At 41.9% G+C, this 14,775-nt stretch overlaps 1 protein-coding gene across 6 annotated transcripts in view; it reads left to right on the top strand.

Annotated features, from left to right (window-relative positions):
• Window positions 1-14,775, top strand: part of CHEK2 (checkpoint kinase 2) — a 41,838-nt gene that overhangs the window by 9,085 nt on the left and 17,978 nt on the right. For 5 of the 6 annotated variants that reach the window (XR_008846162.1, XM_056529655.1, XM_056529647.1 and 2 more), the window contains exons 4-6: window positions 3,090-3,237; window positions 5,727-5,817; window positions 8,600-8,705. Coding sequence is in view for 5 of the 6 variants with exons in the window: in XM_056529655.1 (XP_056385630.1) it covers window positions 3,090-3,237; window positions 5,727-5,817; window positions 8,600-8,705 (345 nt within the window). In the remaining variant the exon portion in view is untranslated. The remainder of the gene's footprint in view (window positions 1-3,089; window positions 3,238-5,726; window positions 5,818-8,599; window positions 8,706-14,775) is intronic. The other variant, XM_056529630.1, reaches the window with a different exon arrangement.

The raw sequence follows: 14,775 nt of genomic DNA, 5'->3' as shown, positions 1-14,775 counted from the left end.
CCTACACAACAATGGTTGGCACATGTAGAAAAGAAGATTTATCTATGCGTCTGCAGCCTTCACGTGAGAACTTCGTAAGTAACAGGGAATTCATAGACACTGACCAGAGGCTTCAGGTAGGTAGATTCAGATAAAAAAAAAAAAAAAAGCTTTATTCAGCCAAGATGCAACGCGTCACTGGACAACATTAATGACAAGTTGTCCAGGTCATACAGAAGCAAAACAGCCCGGCCCATCACACTACTACCACCATGGCTGACTGCCGGCAAGATGTTCTAATTTTAGAATGCAGCGTTTGCTTCACACCAAATGTGACAGGACCCATCTGTCCCCAAAAATGTTCTACCCTTGACTCATCAGCCCACAGAATGTTATACATAAAAAAAAGTCTAGGCGCCAATCTAGATGTTTTCTGACAAATGCAAGATGAGCCTTTGAGTTCTTTTTGGTCTGCAGTGGTTTTCACTATGTAATTCTCCCATGAAGGCCATTTTGGCCTAGTGTCTTTCACACATTTGACCTGAACTGAAGCAAGGAAGGTCTGCAAATCTTTACGTCTTTGGGTCACATTTCTCAAAATGTGTGAGAGAAAAAATAGAGAGATTTTTTCACAGTGTTCAATCCCAGCTCAGCCTTCGGCTGTCCGGGCATGCTGGGAGTTGTAGTTTTGCAACAGCTTTAGGCACAATGGGTTGGGAAACACTGCTTTAGAGCCTGGGCTCATGTGGTGTTTATGAGATCTAACTAGGGATCGACCGATATCGTTTTTTTAGGGCCGATACCGATAATCGGTGGAGGTTAGGGCCGATAACATATACCGATATTCTGGTATAAGTTATCGGCTATTTATCCCCCCGTGACACTGCTGCAGATCATTGATTTAAAACGGGCGCTTTAAATCAATGCACTGCAGTGGATTTTGCGGGGCCATAGGCCGCCGCCGCCATCACCCGCTTCTCTCCCCTACCTGTCAGGGTGGTCCGGGCCATCCATCCTTCCTGTAGTGTCCGGGGGCGTTCCGGATGAAGGGTGAACCGGTCCGGGCTGTCCTTCTTCTCCGGCGGTCATCTTCTCCACTACGGGCAGGCTCCGGCCTAGTACGCTGCATAGACGCCGCTGCGCAGTGACGCCCGTGCGCAGCAACGCACCTGACGTCACGGTGTAACAGCGTCTATGCAGCTACTAGGCCGGAGCCTGCCCGAAGTGGAGAAGATGACCGCCGGGAAGGACAGCCCGGACCGGTTCACCCGGAACGCCACCGGACACTACAGGAAGGATGGATGGCCCGGACCACCCCCATTACGGGTAAGCTCAATTTTTTTTTATTGACTCGGTGGGTGGGGGAGGGCCCCTACCGGTATATCGGTATGGACAAAAATTCATACTGCCCAGCACTACGGTGGAGGGTGTGACACGGTGGGTCGGGCGGGGCGGTCGTGGTGCGGTGGGGGCGGAGCCCGGGGCGGGGCATTATCGGCTTATCGGCAAGGTAATTGCCGATACCAATAATGCCCAAAATCGTGATTATCGGCCGATAATATCGGCCATACCGATAATCGGTCGATCCCTAGATCTAACCACTTTACATTTTCAGACAGGATTTCTGTAAATACATGTAAAGAGTGAATAGGTCTGGCAGGAATCATTGGGGCGATTTATCAAAACCTGTGCTGAGGAAAAGTTGCCCACTTACCCCTAGCAACCAATCAGATTGCTTCTTTTATTTTTCAGAGGCCTTCTCTAAAGTGAAAGAAGCGATCTGATTGGTTGCTCCCCACACGTGGCTAGTGAAATTGAGTTTGGTTAACTGGTTGATTTAGTAACTAAGGGGGAGATTTATCAAAACCTGTGCAGAGTAAAGGTTGCCCATAGCAACCAATCAGATTGCTTCTTTCATTTTTCAAAGGCTTTGTTAAAAAAGAGAGAAATCTGGTTGCTATGGGCAACTGCACCACTGCATCTACACTGATTTTGATGAATCTCCCCCTAAGAGTGGCATGCTGAGTTGCCCATAGCAACCAATCAGATCACTTTTTTCATTTTTGAAAAGGCCTTTTGGAAAATGAAAGAAATGATCTGATTGGTTGCTATGAGCAACTCGGCAACGATTCCTCTGAGCAGGATTTGATAAATCTCCCTCAAAAAGCCTGACCAATACCAAAATGGTACTAGTAAAAACTATAGATTACGGTGCAAAAAATGATAATTTAAAGGGGTACTCCGGTGAAAACCTTTTTTCTTTTAAATCCAACTGGCTCCAAAAAGTTAAACAGATTTGTAAATTACTTCTATTAAAAAAATCTTAATCCTTCCTGTACTTATTAGATGCTGAATACTACAGAGGAAATTCTTTTCTTTTTGGAATGCTCTCTGATGACATCTCAAGCACAGTTCTCTCTGCTGACGTTATTATAATAATAATAATAATGCTTTATTTATTGTTGTCCTTAGCGGGATTTGAACCCAAGTCCCCAGCACTGCAAGGCAGCAGTGCTAACCATTGAGCCACCATGCTGCCCTTAGCATACAACTGCTATGCACGGTTGCTAAAATGGACAGAGATGTCCGCAGAGAGCACTGTGCTCGTGATGTCATCAGTGTTCCAAAAAGAAAGGAATTGCCTCTGTAGCATTCAGCAGCTGATAAGTACTGGAAGGAGTAAGATTTTTTAATAGAAGTAATTTACAAATATGTTTAACTTTCTGGCACCAGTTGATTTAAAAGGAAAAAGGTTTTCACCGGAGTACCCCTTTAAGCAGCATATAATTCCGTGCACCTGTGCAGAGGGGCAACGTTGTGCATATTTTTCCCACAATTTCCACTTTTGCGCAAGGGAGTTTGCACAACTTTTTTTTCTTTTCCTTTTTGCATAAAGGACAGGGGTTGTGAAAAAATTTAGCAATTGTGTCCCTCTGCGCTGGTGCAGGGATTGATAAATTTCCTTAGTATTTACTTGGGTTATCTTTTATATCAAAAGTATTCAGTACCACTGTATATAACTAAATTGCCTATATTCCCCCTACTCTTTTGTACAGATTTATTTCCAAAGTGGCTTACACATTTAACCATAGTATTGCTGTTCTCTATAGGAAGCTGGACCTTGTCCGTATCTTGTCTCCTTTATAGAGGATTTAAGCGGCAATGGAACATTTTTAAATAAAGAGCTAATTGGACGTGGGAAGAGATTACCGCTAACGAATAATGCTGAAATTGCTATTTCATTACCTACAAATAAAGGTACTCTTGTATTAGTATTACTGTGATTATATAGTGTGTGATCATATTACTACAATGGAAAAAAATCTTTACTATTGTTAATGAAGATTTAAAGGGGTACTCCAGGGTAAATACATATATGTAAATTACTTCTATTTAAAAATCTTAAACCTTCCAGTACTTATCAGCTGCTGTATGCTCCACAGGAAGTTCTTTTCTTTTTGAATTTTCTTTCTGCCTGACCACAGTGCTCTCTTCTGACACCTCTGTCCATTTTAGGAACTGTCCAGAGTAGGAAAAAATCCCCATAGCAAACCTCGCTTGCTTTGGACAGTTCCTGACATGGACAGAGGTGTCAGCAGAGAGCACTTGTGGTCAGACAGCACCAGTTGATTTAAAAGAGAATGTTTTCCAGTGGAGTACCCCTTTTTGAATCTGTTGGACCAAACTAGGAACAGATTTGACAGACAGACAATAATATCTTGCACAAATATCAGTAGAAAACAACCCAAAAAGTAAGGTGATAGCAGCAAATTTCTCAGCACATTGACTATCTTCCCATTCTGCTCTGGTCACAGATATTTTAAAGTAACACTCCAGGCAAATCTGATACCAATATGCATAGTGCGAGGCTTTAGGGCCAGTGCATGACATAATAATGTAAGCCAACAGGAAGAGTCAAAGGTAAAACGGCACTGCTGCGTATAATTACCGTAGGTACTGTGAGCTGCAACTAACACCAAAGCAGCTCAATCCCCAAGAAAGGCAGCTTTGAGAATGTCTATTAGAAGAAAACTCGGAGGCACTCATGGATAAAGCCAAATGCAGTTTATTCCGGTATGGTCATGGATGCAACACAGGCCTTCATTTAAGTGCTAGATATCATCAAGCCAGAGGGTGTCATTCAAGAAGGCTTTACAAATAAATCATTGGAAGAATATTCATGTATCGTAATTCTTTACTAAGCCTAGTGGAATAAATGAAAACTATGGTTTCCAGAATTCCCTCTTTAACCCCTTCAGATCCTCATTTATTTCCATGCTGTCTGTCCTGCCCGTTTGAGTACACATATGCATTCTGTACACTTTGTCAGACCTACTGTGTTGATGGAAAGCTATCGCTTAAGATAGTCAGAAAATGTAATATTTATCTATTTGGTTGAATGCTTGCAAATTGTGCAAAATGTATTTTTAAAAAAAGTACACATAACATGATGTATTTGCTGCAATTTGTTAGGTACCATATGTTAGACATTTTTCTTTTATGCCACTACATTGCTGGAATACATATAGTGGATATAAAAAGTCTACACACCCATTTAAAATGCCAAGAAGAGACACAGATACATCATGTCAGAAAAAAATGACACTATAACCTGGTTGCATAAGTATGCACACCCTTAAACAAATTATTTGTTGAAGCACCTTTTGATTTTATTACAGCTGACTGCTTCAACAAATAGAGTCTATTATCATGGCACATCTTGTCTTGGTAATATTTGCTCACTCTTCCTTGCAAAAATGCTCTAAATCTGTCATTTAGGGAGGACATCTCCTGTGCAAAGCCCTCTTCACATCACCCAGAGATGTTCAATTATATGGATTATATCTGTGCTATGCTTTTGTGGATTTGAGTGTGTACTTTAAGTCATTGTGCTGAAAGGTGAACTTCCTCTTCATCTTCAGCTTTCTAACGGACACCTAAAGGTTTTGTGCCACAATAAAGAACAAAGAAACAAGAAAAACAGCCCCAAAGCATGGTGCTGCCACCACCATGCTTCCCTGTGGCCAAACATACCTTTTTTGGAATTATGGCCAAATAATGTAACCTTGGTTTCATTAGACCATAACACATTTTCTCACGTGCTTTGGCGGGAATTGATGTTTTGTTTTTGAAAACTTCAGGTAGACTTGGATGTTTTTATTTGTAAGAAATAGGCTTCTTTCTTCCCACCCTACCCCATAGCCCATTCATATAAGAAAACAAGAGATTATTGTCACATGTAGCACACAGCCAGTTCTTGGAAATTTCTGCAGTTCTTTTAATGTTGCAGTAGGCCTCCTAGGAAGCTTCCCTGACCAGTTTTGTTCTTGTCCTTTCATCAATTTTTTGGAGAGACGTCCAGTTCTTGGTAATGTCTCTGTTGTGCCAGATTTTTTCCATTTGATGATGATATGGAAATCATCCAATTAGGGGTCACCTATGTGGGTCCAAATTAAGGTATGAGGTGTGGCCAATCTTCGGCTCTCCCATAGAACTATATGGAGGGGGCGTGGCGGCTCCCGCTTGTGGCGCGCTCCTGTGCTAGCGCACGGGGGCTCCAAACAGGAGATTGCGGGGGACCCAGCAGTTGGACCCCGCCGCGATCTAAAACTTATCCCTTATCCTTCGGCTAGGGGATACGTTTTTGAGCATGAGACATCCTTAATAACTATTTGTTTATGATGTAATATGTTTTCCATATTTCCACGTTTCCTAGTTCATACATAGTTATGTGACAATCTTTTCAGTTTTTGTATTTACAGACTTGGCTGCAGATGATCAATCTGTTTATCCAGTCGAGCTTAGAAACAAGTATATTATGTCAAAAACTATTGGAAGGTAGGTAAAAAAAATTACAGTGCTCTAATTCATGCAAAAGTACCAGTCATTACAAATACATCCAGTTTTAGGCAGCTGTAAGTTTGTATTACTGTGAATATAGTACAAAAATGTTGCATTTAAAGGGGTACTCCGGCCCTAAGACATCTTATCCCCTATCCAAAGGATCCCCACGATCTTGCATTCAGCAACCACCACGGGGCTGGAGTATCGTGACATCACAACCCCCTCCCATAGACTTGCATAGCGGAGGCAGAGTTGTGACTTCACGATACTCCGGCCCTGTGGTCGTCACACGGCAGATTCTGAGCTGGCAGCGCGGCGTGCAGCTCCCAAAGGGGGTTGCTGAATGCAAGATTTCGGCAGGCCCCTGCGGTCAGACATCTTATCCCCTATCCTTTGGATGGGAATAAGAGGACTTGGGGCCGGAGTACCCCTTTAAAGGAAAACTGACAAAAGCGTCACCTGCACTAACCTGCTTATACAGAGTCTTAGTGCGGGTGAAGCAGATTCCAACACGGTTTACTTTTTTTGGGGATTAGTGGTGCCATTTCATAGTTATGGACTAAAATTTGAATCTGTAAATCATCATCTTTGGGGAATGTTCATGCCTGTCAGCATCGGCCCTGTACTACACCCCCTTTTTAAATGTTCAGTTTTCTTTCTATAGCACTTAGCTAAAACATGCTGCGTTGTCACCTGTGCAGACGGCCTGTACCACCACCATGTGTGGTAGAAGTAGAGAGTAGAGCCGCTTACAGCAGTTATCACAACGTGTCTACGTGCAATAGAGAGAAAACGGTAGAGTTATATGGGTGTGTAGTTCAGGGCATGTGCAGAGCAACAAGCTGCTGGGAATGCCACAAGCACACCAAAGAAGGTCATTTAAGTATTTGAATTTTATTCCCTAACCCAGGTACAGTGCCACTGATCCAAAAATCAGCTATTACCCTGTATAAGCAGGTTAGTGCTGGTGATGCTGCTGCTAGTTTACCTTCTAACATCTATTTTAGAAGAAGTCTCATGCCCAACAGTACAAAAACGTATACGTTTTAGATAAGCTTTATATTGTGGGGGTTCCGAGCACTGCGGCCATCCGCGATCGTCTGTACGGAGCCCGGCTCTCCCACAGTGCAGTGCGTCACGACCCCCGCCCGAAGCCACCACGCCCCCCCCATATATCTCTGAGAGAGCCGAAGAATGCCGAACGGCTCTCCTATAGAGATATATAGAGGGGGCGTGGCGGCCCCTGCTCTGTGGGAGAGCCGGACTCCGTACAGACAATGGCAGATGGCCACAGCACTCGGACCCCCCGCAATTTAAAACTTATCTAAAACTTATACTTTTTTTATACTGTCTGGCATGAGACTTCTAAGTTTTAGATTGCAAGGGGTCCGAGCGCTGTGGCGATGAGTGATCGTCTCTACAGAGCCCGGCTCTCCCACAGAGCGACATGTCACGGCCTCAGCCCAAAGCGGGGGCTGCCATGCCCCCTCCGTATATCTCTATAGGAGAGCCGTTCGGCATTCTTCGGCTCTCTCATAGAGAGATATGGAGCGGGCGTGGTGGCCCCCGCTTCAAGCTGAGGTCGTGACACGTCGCTCTGTGGGAGAGCCGATATCTGTACAGACTATCACGGATGGCCTCAGCGCTCGGACCCCCCCCGCAGTCTAAAACTTATCCCCTATGTTGCGGATAGGGGATACGTTATCTGTATCTTTTAAGGCTGTGTTTTTAATTGCATTGGTAAAACAAGTTTTTTTTTTGTTTTGATTGGTGAACTCCTTAAATGGGCACTGTCATGAAAACAAAAACACTTAAGTACGACAACATATCTCTAATATAGTTTAATTGAAAAAAATGATTTTAAAACAGTTTAAAACTTTTAAATTCGGCCACTAGGGGTCGCCCTCCTAGTGGCCGAATGCATTCGGCAGTGACGTCACTACAGAATTTTGATTTATTTCAGCCTGGCAATGAGTCGAAATTCGTTCACTGTGCGCTGGCTTCCTGTCTGTCAATCAAACAGGCAGGAAGCCAGCGCAGTAAAGTCCAAGAGCAGCCGCCCTGGCCGCAGCAGGCACACAGCCTGTACCTCAGCCCAGTTGGTGTCATGGCGGCCGCACTCTCTCTGCAGACTCCGGTAACCTAATTGGATTCCCCGGCGCATCCTTCATCCGGATTCCCTGTTTCTCCGCAGCTCGCCGTGCAGAGTTCACGGTCCCGGAGGTGAGGGGGGGGGGGTTTGGTATGAATGGGTGCCTCCAGTTGTTTAACCACTACAACTGCCAGCATGCCCTGTAAGCCAATAGATGTCAGGGCATGCTGGGAGTTGTAGTTGTGAAACAGCTGGAGGCACCCTGTTAGAACTAAGGGTGGAAGTCGCCCCCAGCAGGCATCAGTGACGTGGAGCCTGCTGGGGAAGTCTGCCTGGTAGTGAGCACACTACCAGGCAGACAAAATGGCATTTATTAGTCAATAAATATAAAAATAAAGGCAGGGAGGGGGTTAGGGATAGAAGGGCAATAGGCAGGGACAGAAAGAAAAAAAAAAAGAGGGTTGGTGGGAGCTACCCTTTAAGAGACATTATGATGTTCACCAATCAAAACTGAAAAAAATGCGTAACAAATATGCACTGTGTGAATACAACCTATTTTAATAGTGAATTTTCTAAACCAGACAACACTTCTAAGTGGTGGTAAAGAAGATATGTTATGCTGTTCATCTGATTTTAACACCGACTTTTATGAAACTTTCCTGAACAAATCTTCTGTTTTTGCAGTGGAGCGTGTGGGGAAGTTAAACTGGCTTTTGAAAAATCAACATGCAAGAAGGTGGCTGTGAAAATCATGAGTAAGAGAAGGTTCTCTTTAAGTTCCTCAGGCCTCGTAAGTATAGATTTTTAGCACAAAAGATAATTTTACTTATTGATGGGCTCATGTACCACACATAAAACTGCAGAATGTGAAGATGCATCTAATAGATACAGTGGCCAGCCACTGACAGGAGAATGGGGCTTCCTCTGAAGCACAGAGACAAATTACCTCCAGCTCTGCCATAAAGGCAAATATTGATCTGTCCTAGAAAACTTTAGTACAAGTTCATACAGTATATGATTTGATTTTACGGTTTAATGGTAAAAAAAACTTTTTTCAAACACCTGTGGGGTCTAAAGGCATCATTAACTCCTGAAATTGAGCATTGTATAGAATGCCTAGGCAATCTATAGAATGCCCAAAGTGGGACGTGTTGATCTCAATGCAATATTTTTTAATGCCGTAATATTTTGAGGCAATCTTTATGTGATGGCCAGGTATAACGTGAAGCCACAGTCTTACACTAAATCCCCTATCCCTGCTTATTTGGAGCCCCTGCTCTGACAAGGGTAATAATTAAAGGGGTTCTCCGGTGGAAAACTTTTTTTTTTTTTTTTTTTTTTTTAAATCAACTGGTGCCAGAAAGTTAAACAGATTTGTAAATTTGAAAAAAAACTAAAAAATGGTTCAGCTCACAACCAAAAATCTGAGGATAGTGTGATTAAGTACCGGAACCCACCGGCCAAAATAGTATCAAAAATAGAATAAAATATAATCACTTCTCAAAGATTTCACCTACATAGGTGCATAATGACACTTCAAGAATTCCAGAAAAGTGTTTTATATTTATATATTTATTTTACATAAAATATTAGTATAAAATATCCTGCCACTAAATATAGGAATATACCTCCACTGGGCTCTATCTGCAATTAGAACATTAATAATTATAATATATGATATAATATATAATATATAAAAATGGCATCAATCCAATACTCCGGCAACCTAGTGGTTCAGCGACTGACAGTTCAGTGTACCTGCAAACAATAGATGGTATGTCCAAAAGAAATTTGGTATAGATGTATATGTGGTCCAGTCTCAGCTGAAATCAAAGGACTGCTGTATTCCAATATGTAACAAAATATCAGTCTCTATATCAAACTGTCACTGATTTCAACAAATGTATCACTGACATTAATGTTGCAGTCTCACCAAGTCCTGGGACTACCAGATGAATGCTGCTGTGAGGGTTTGCTGTAGTAGTGCAGGCAGCTATGTTAGGGCTGTCGCTGTTTCAGGGGTGCGCTTGGCATAGCGCGTTTGTGTACCAGCCGTACTCCCCCCCCCCCCCCTCTGCGGTAAACCAGCAGGTGCAGTGTTGGTATCTCGTGGCGTCCCTCGTGGTGGATGAAATCCTGGCGGGGATAGTTCCCTCTCAGCAAGTCAGTGAGGCAGTTCAAAGACTCGGACCGAACCAACGGTGCAGGAAACAGGTATCAAAGTTGATTTGTCTGAACCAGCAAACACCGCTGTGCCGTGTTCACATTAGGTTTTAAGTCCAAGTGATGCTAAAGTGCCTTATAGAATTAAAATCAATAGTCTAGACGCGTTTCAGGGTGCTATAGCCAATATTAGCTCGACCCTTTCTTCAGTAGGGATAAAAATCTATGATGTTAAACTTGCTTTTCACTTTCTTAAATATGGTAGCTAATTAAGAGCAAAAGGATAAAACAAAAACTTGACATGGATCTTAGTCCTCAATAGATATTCAGTGGCCCTAGTCTAATATGGCAACTTCTGGTTTCTATGGCCATATTCATACAGGGAGAGAGAGAACAGCCAAAAAATAAATAAATGTACAAAAAATCCTGTATATGAAATGACTGGATGTATTGAGAAATATTAGATATACCGTATTTATCGGGGTATACTACGCACCGGCCTATAACACGCACCCTCATTTTACCACGGATATTTGGGTAAAAAAAGTTTTTTACCCAAATATCCATGAAAAAATGAGGGTGCGTGTGTGCGCGTGTATACCCCGATATACCCCCAGGAAAGGCAGGGGAGAGAGGCCGTCGCTGCCCGCTTCTCTCCCCCTGCCTTTCCTGGGGTCTAGAGCGCTGCTGTCAGCCCTTCTCACCCCCTGGTTATCGGCGCCGCTGCCCGTTCTGTCCCCCTGACTATCGGTGCCGGCGCCGATAGCCAGGGGGAGAGAAGCGGCGCCGACAGCCATGGGGAGAGAAGGGGCAGCGGCACCCATTGCCGGCGCCGCTGCCCCGTTGCCTCCCCCCATCCCCGGTGGCATAATTACCTGAGTCCGGTCCGCGCTGCTCCAGGCCTCCGTCGTGCGTCCCCAGCGTCGTTGCTATGCACGCCGCGGCGCTCTGATGTCATGCGCCGCGCCGTTCAGCGCATAGCAATGACGCCGGGGACGCACGACGGAGGCCTGGAGCAGCGCGGACCGGACTCAGGTAATTATGCCACCGGGGATGGGGGGAGGCAACGGGGCAGCGGCGTCGGCAATGGGTGCCGCTGCCCCTTCTCTCTCCCTGGCTGTCGGCGCCGGCACCGATAGTCAGGGGGACAGAACGGGCAGCGGCGCCGATAGCCAGGAGGAGAGAAGGGCCGGCAGCAGCGCTCTAGACCCCAGGAAAGGCAGGGAGAGAGAAGCGGGCAGCGACGGCCTCTCTCCCCCTGCCTTTCCTGGGGGTGTATCGGCGTATAACACGCACACAGACTTTAGGCTAAAAATTTTAGCCTAAAAAGTGCGTGTTATACGCCGATAAATACGGTATATAGATGTGCATACATATATATAAAGACACACTCTAACCAAGGCAGTCTATAGTTGCAGAGGTTGTAGAATAGCTACTTACCTAAACCCATCCATAAAGATGTTCACTCTGCGAAACCTGTTACTTATGTATGTTGATTATGTGTGTGAATAGGGACTAAGAGAATGTAAAGATAATACGAATAGTATGAACAGAGACAAATGATTGAATCATAATCAAGATGGTAGTAATGATGTGTATGGAAATGAATATATGCTTATATAAAAAAAACACAATACAGATGCAGATAAAAAAGAAATGAAAAAATAAATAAAAATAAAAGTAAAAATGAAAAATAAATAAAAAATGGACTGAGGATAGAATGATAAATAAAAATATAAGTAAATAAACAAAGAAAATAAATATGAAATGATAAATAATAAGTGTTGAAAATAAATATATAAAAATAAAATAAAAGTGATAAATGATAAAAAATAATACATGAGGAGAATAATAAAAATGTAGATTTAAATGTAAAAATAAAGATAAAATGCAGAATAGCATAAAAATGAGAGTAAATTTAGTTTGGATAAGAGTGAGGAAATAAAATTGTGAGTAAACATAGTGTATGAAAGTAGATGGATCTAATGTGTGTAAATTATAAAAAAGACTATATATAATATCCTAAACAAATAGGACTTGTACCGTAAGTAGACAAATAAATATAAACATAATGCATCTTCAAGACATGAGGAAATTCTGAGGGGGTTCTGTCACAACCAACGGACCTCTTCCTATTTGAATCAAAAAGGGGTTGCGATGGGGACCCCCTGAGAGGAAACCAAACAGTTCAAGGCTGGAATTAAGACCATTCGGTTCCAAGGAACCGAATTCGAATATTTTCTTACTTTCTGCTTTGGACATTTTAAGCATATAACTACCACCCCTCCAATCATGTTTTATTGTCTGAAAACCTGTATATTTCAAACTTGATGGATCTTTGTTATGGATTTTTGTGAAATGTAAAGACAGTGGGTGTTTTTGATCTCCCTTTTTGATGTTGTTAATGTGTTCAGCGACTCTCATTTCCAGCGGTCTCTTTGTTCTACTGACATACTGTTTTTTGCAACCACATTCCAAAATATACAAAACTCCTTTTGAATTACATGTTATGAACTCATTGATTGTCCATTTGAAACTGTTAGAAAATATTTCCAATGTTTTTCTTGGACCAGTGGTGTTTTTACAATTGTTGCACTGACCACAACGGTGAAATCCCTTTGTGGTCAGCCAAGTTTCAGTATCTGTTGGTTTTAAAGGATTTTTGATTGAAGGAGCTATTATAATCCCTAAATTGGGTGATTTTTTTGTACACTGTTGGTGGATGTTTTGGTAGAAGGTCTCCTATAACTTGTTTTATAGTATCCCAATGTTTGAATATGTTTTCTACTTTTTTATACATTCCATTAAATGGTAAAATAATTTTGAATTCTGGAATAGAACCTGAGTTTTTATGGGATCGTGAATCGAAGAACGTTCTTCTATCCATCTTTTTGACTTTTTCTAAAGTTGATTCTAACATTTTCTCTGGATATCCTTTTTCCTTAAACTGTAATGTCAATCCATCTGCCTCCTCCAAAAATGTATTATCTTCTGTACAGTTTCGTTTTAAACGGCGATACCGTCCAGTCGGTACATTTAATAACCAGCGGGGTAAATGACAGCTTGTATAGTTAACCCCTTAAGGACCGGGGTTTTTTCCGTTTTTGCATTTTCGTTTTTTGCTCCTTGCCTTTAAAAAATCATAACTCTTTCAGTTTTGCACCTAAAAATCCATATGATGGCTTATTTTTTGCGCCACCAATTCTACTTTGTAGTGACGTCAGTCATTTTGCCCAAAAATCTACGGTGAAATGGAGAAAAAAAAATCAGTGCGACAAAATTGAAAAAAAACGCAGTTTTGTAACTTTTGGGGCTTCCGTTTCTACGTAGTACATTTTTCGGTAAAAATGACACCTTATCTTTATTCTGTAGGTCCATACAATTAAAATGATACCCTACTTATATAGGTTTGATTTTGTCGGACTTCTGGAAAAAATCATAACTACATGCAGGAAAATTAATACGTTTAAAATTGTCATCTTCTGACCCCTATAACTTTTTTATTTTTCCGTGTATGGGGCGGTATGAGGACTAATTTTTTGTGCCGTAATCTGAAGTTTTTAACGGTACCATTTTTGCATTGATAGGACTTATTGATCGCTTTTTATTCATTTTTAAATTATATAAATAGTGACCAAAAATGCACTATTTTGGACTTTGGAATTTTTTTGCGCGCACGCCATTGACCGAGCGGTTTAATTAATGATATATTTTTATAATTCGGACATTTCCGCACACGTTGATACCATATATGTTTATTTTTATTTACACTGTGTTTTTTTTTATTATTGGAAAAGGGGGTGATTCAAACTTTTAATAGGGGAGGAGTTAAATGATCTTTATTCACTTTTTTTTTTTTCAAATTTTTTTTTGCAGTGTTATAGCTCCCATAGGGACCTATAACATTGCACACACTGATCTTTATCATTGATCACTGGTTTCTCATAGGAAACCAGTGATCGACGATTCTGCCACATGACTGCTCATGCCTGGATCTCAGGCACTGAGCAGTCATTCAGCGATCAGACAGCGAGGAGGCAGGTAGGGACCCTCCCACTGTCCTGTAAGCTGTTCGGGATGCCGCGATTTCACCGCGGCTATCCCGAACAGCCCACTGAGCTAGCCGGCAACTTTCGGTTTCGCTTTTAGCCGCGCGGCTCAGCTCTGAGCGCACGGCTAAAGGGTTAATAGCGCGCGGCGTGAAAGTGTGAAAAAGTAAATTGTCCCTTTTTCTCATTACCCCCAAAAAGTGTGGGGGGAAAAAAAAACACATTTGGTATTGCTGCGTGTGTAAATGTCCAAACTATCAAAATATAAGGTTTATGATCATGTACGGTAAATGGTGTAAACATAAAAAACAAAAAAATAAATAAAAACAAAAGTCCAAAATTGCTGCTTTTTTGTCACATATTCCCCCAAAAAATTATAAAAAATGTAAGTTCTATATACGCAAATGTGATATCAATAAAAATTACAGATCATGGCGCAAAACATGAGCCCTCATACTGCCGCTTATACAGAAAAAGTTATAGGTTGTCAAAATAGGGGGATTTTAAATGTACTTATTTGGTTACAAAGTTTGCGATTTTATTATTTATTTATTTTCAAAGCGGTACAATAATAGAAAAGTAGCTAATCATGGGTATCATTTTAATTGTATTGATCCACAGAATAAAGAAAATTCATTTTTCATGTAA

Source organism: Hyla sarda, chromosome 1 (assembly GCF_029499605.1).
Source record: "Hyla sarda isolate aHylSar1 chromosome 1, aHylSar1.hap1, whole genome shotgun sequence".
Taxonomy (NCBI): domain Eukaryota; kingdom Metazoa; phylum Chordata; class Amphibia; order Anura; family Hylidae; genus Hyla; species Hyla sarda.
This window is presented reverse-complemented; position numbering and strand designations above follow the sequence as displayed.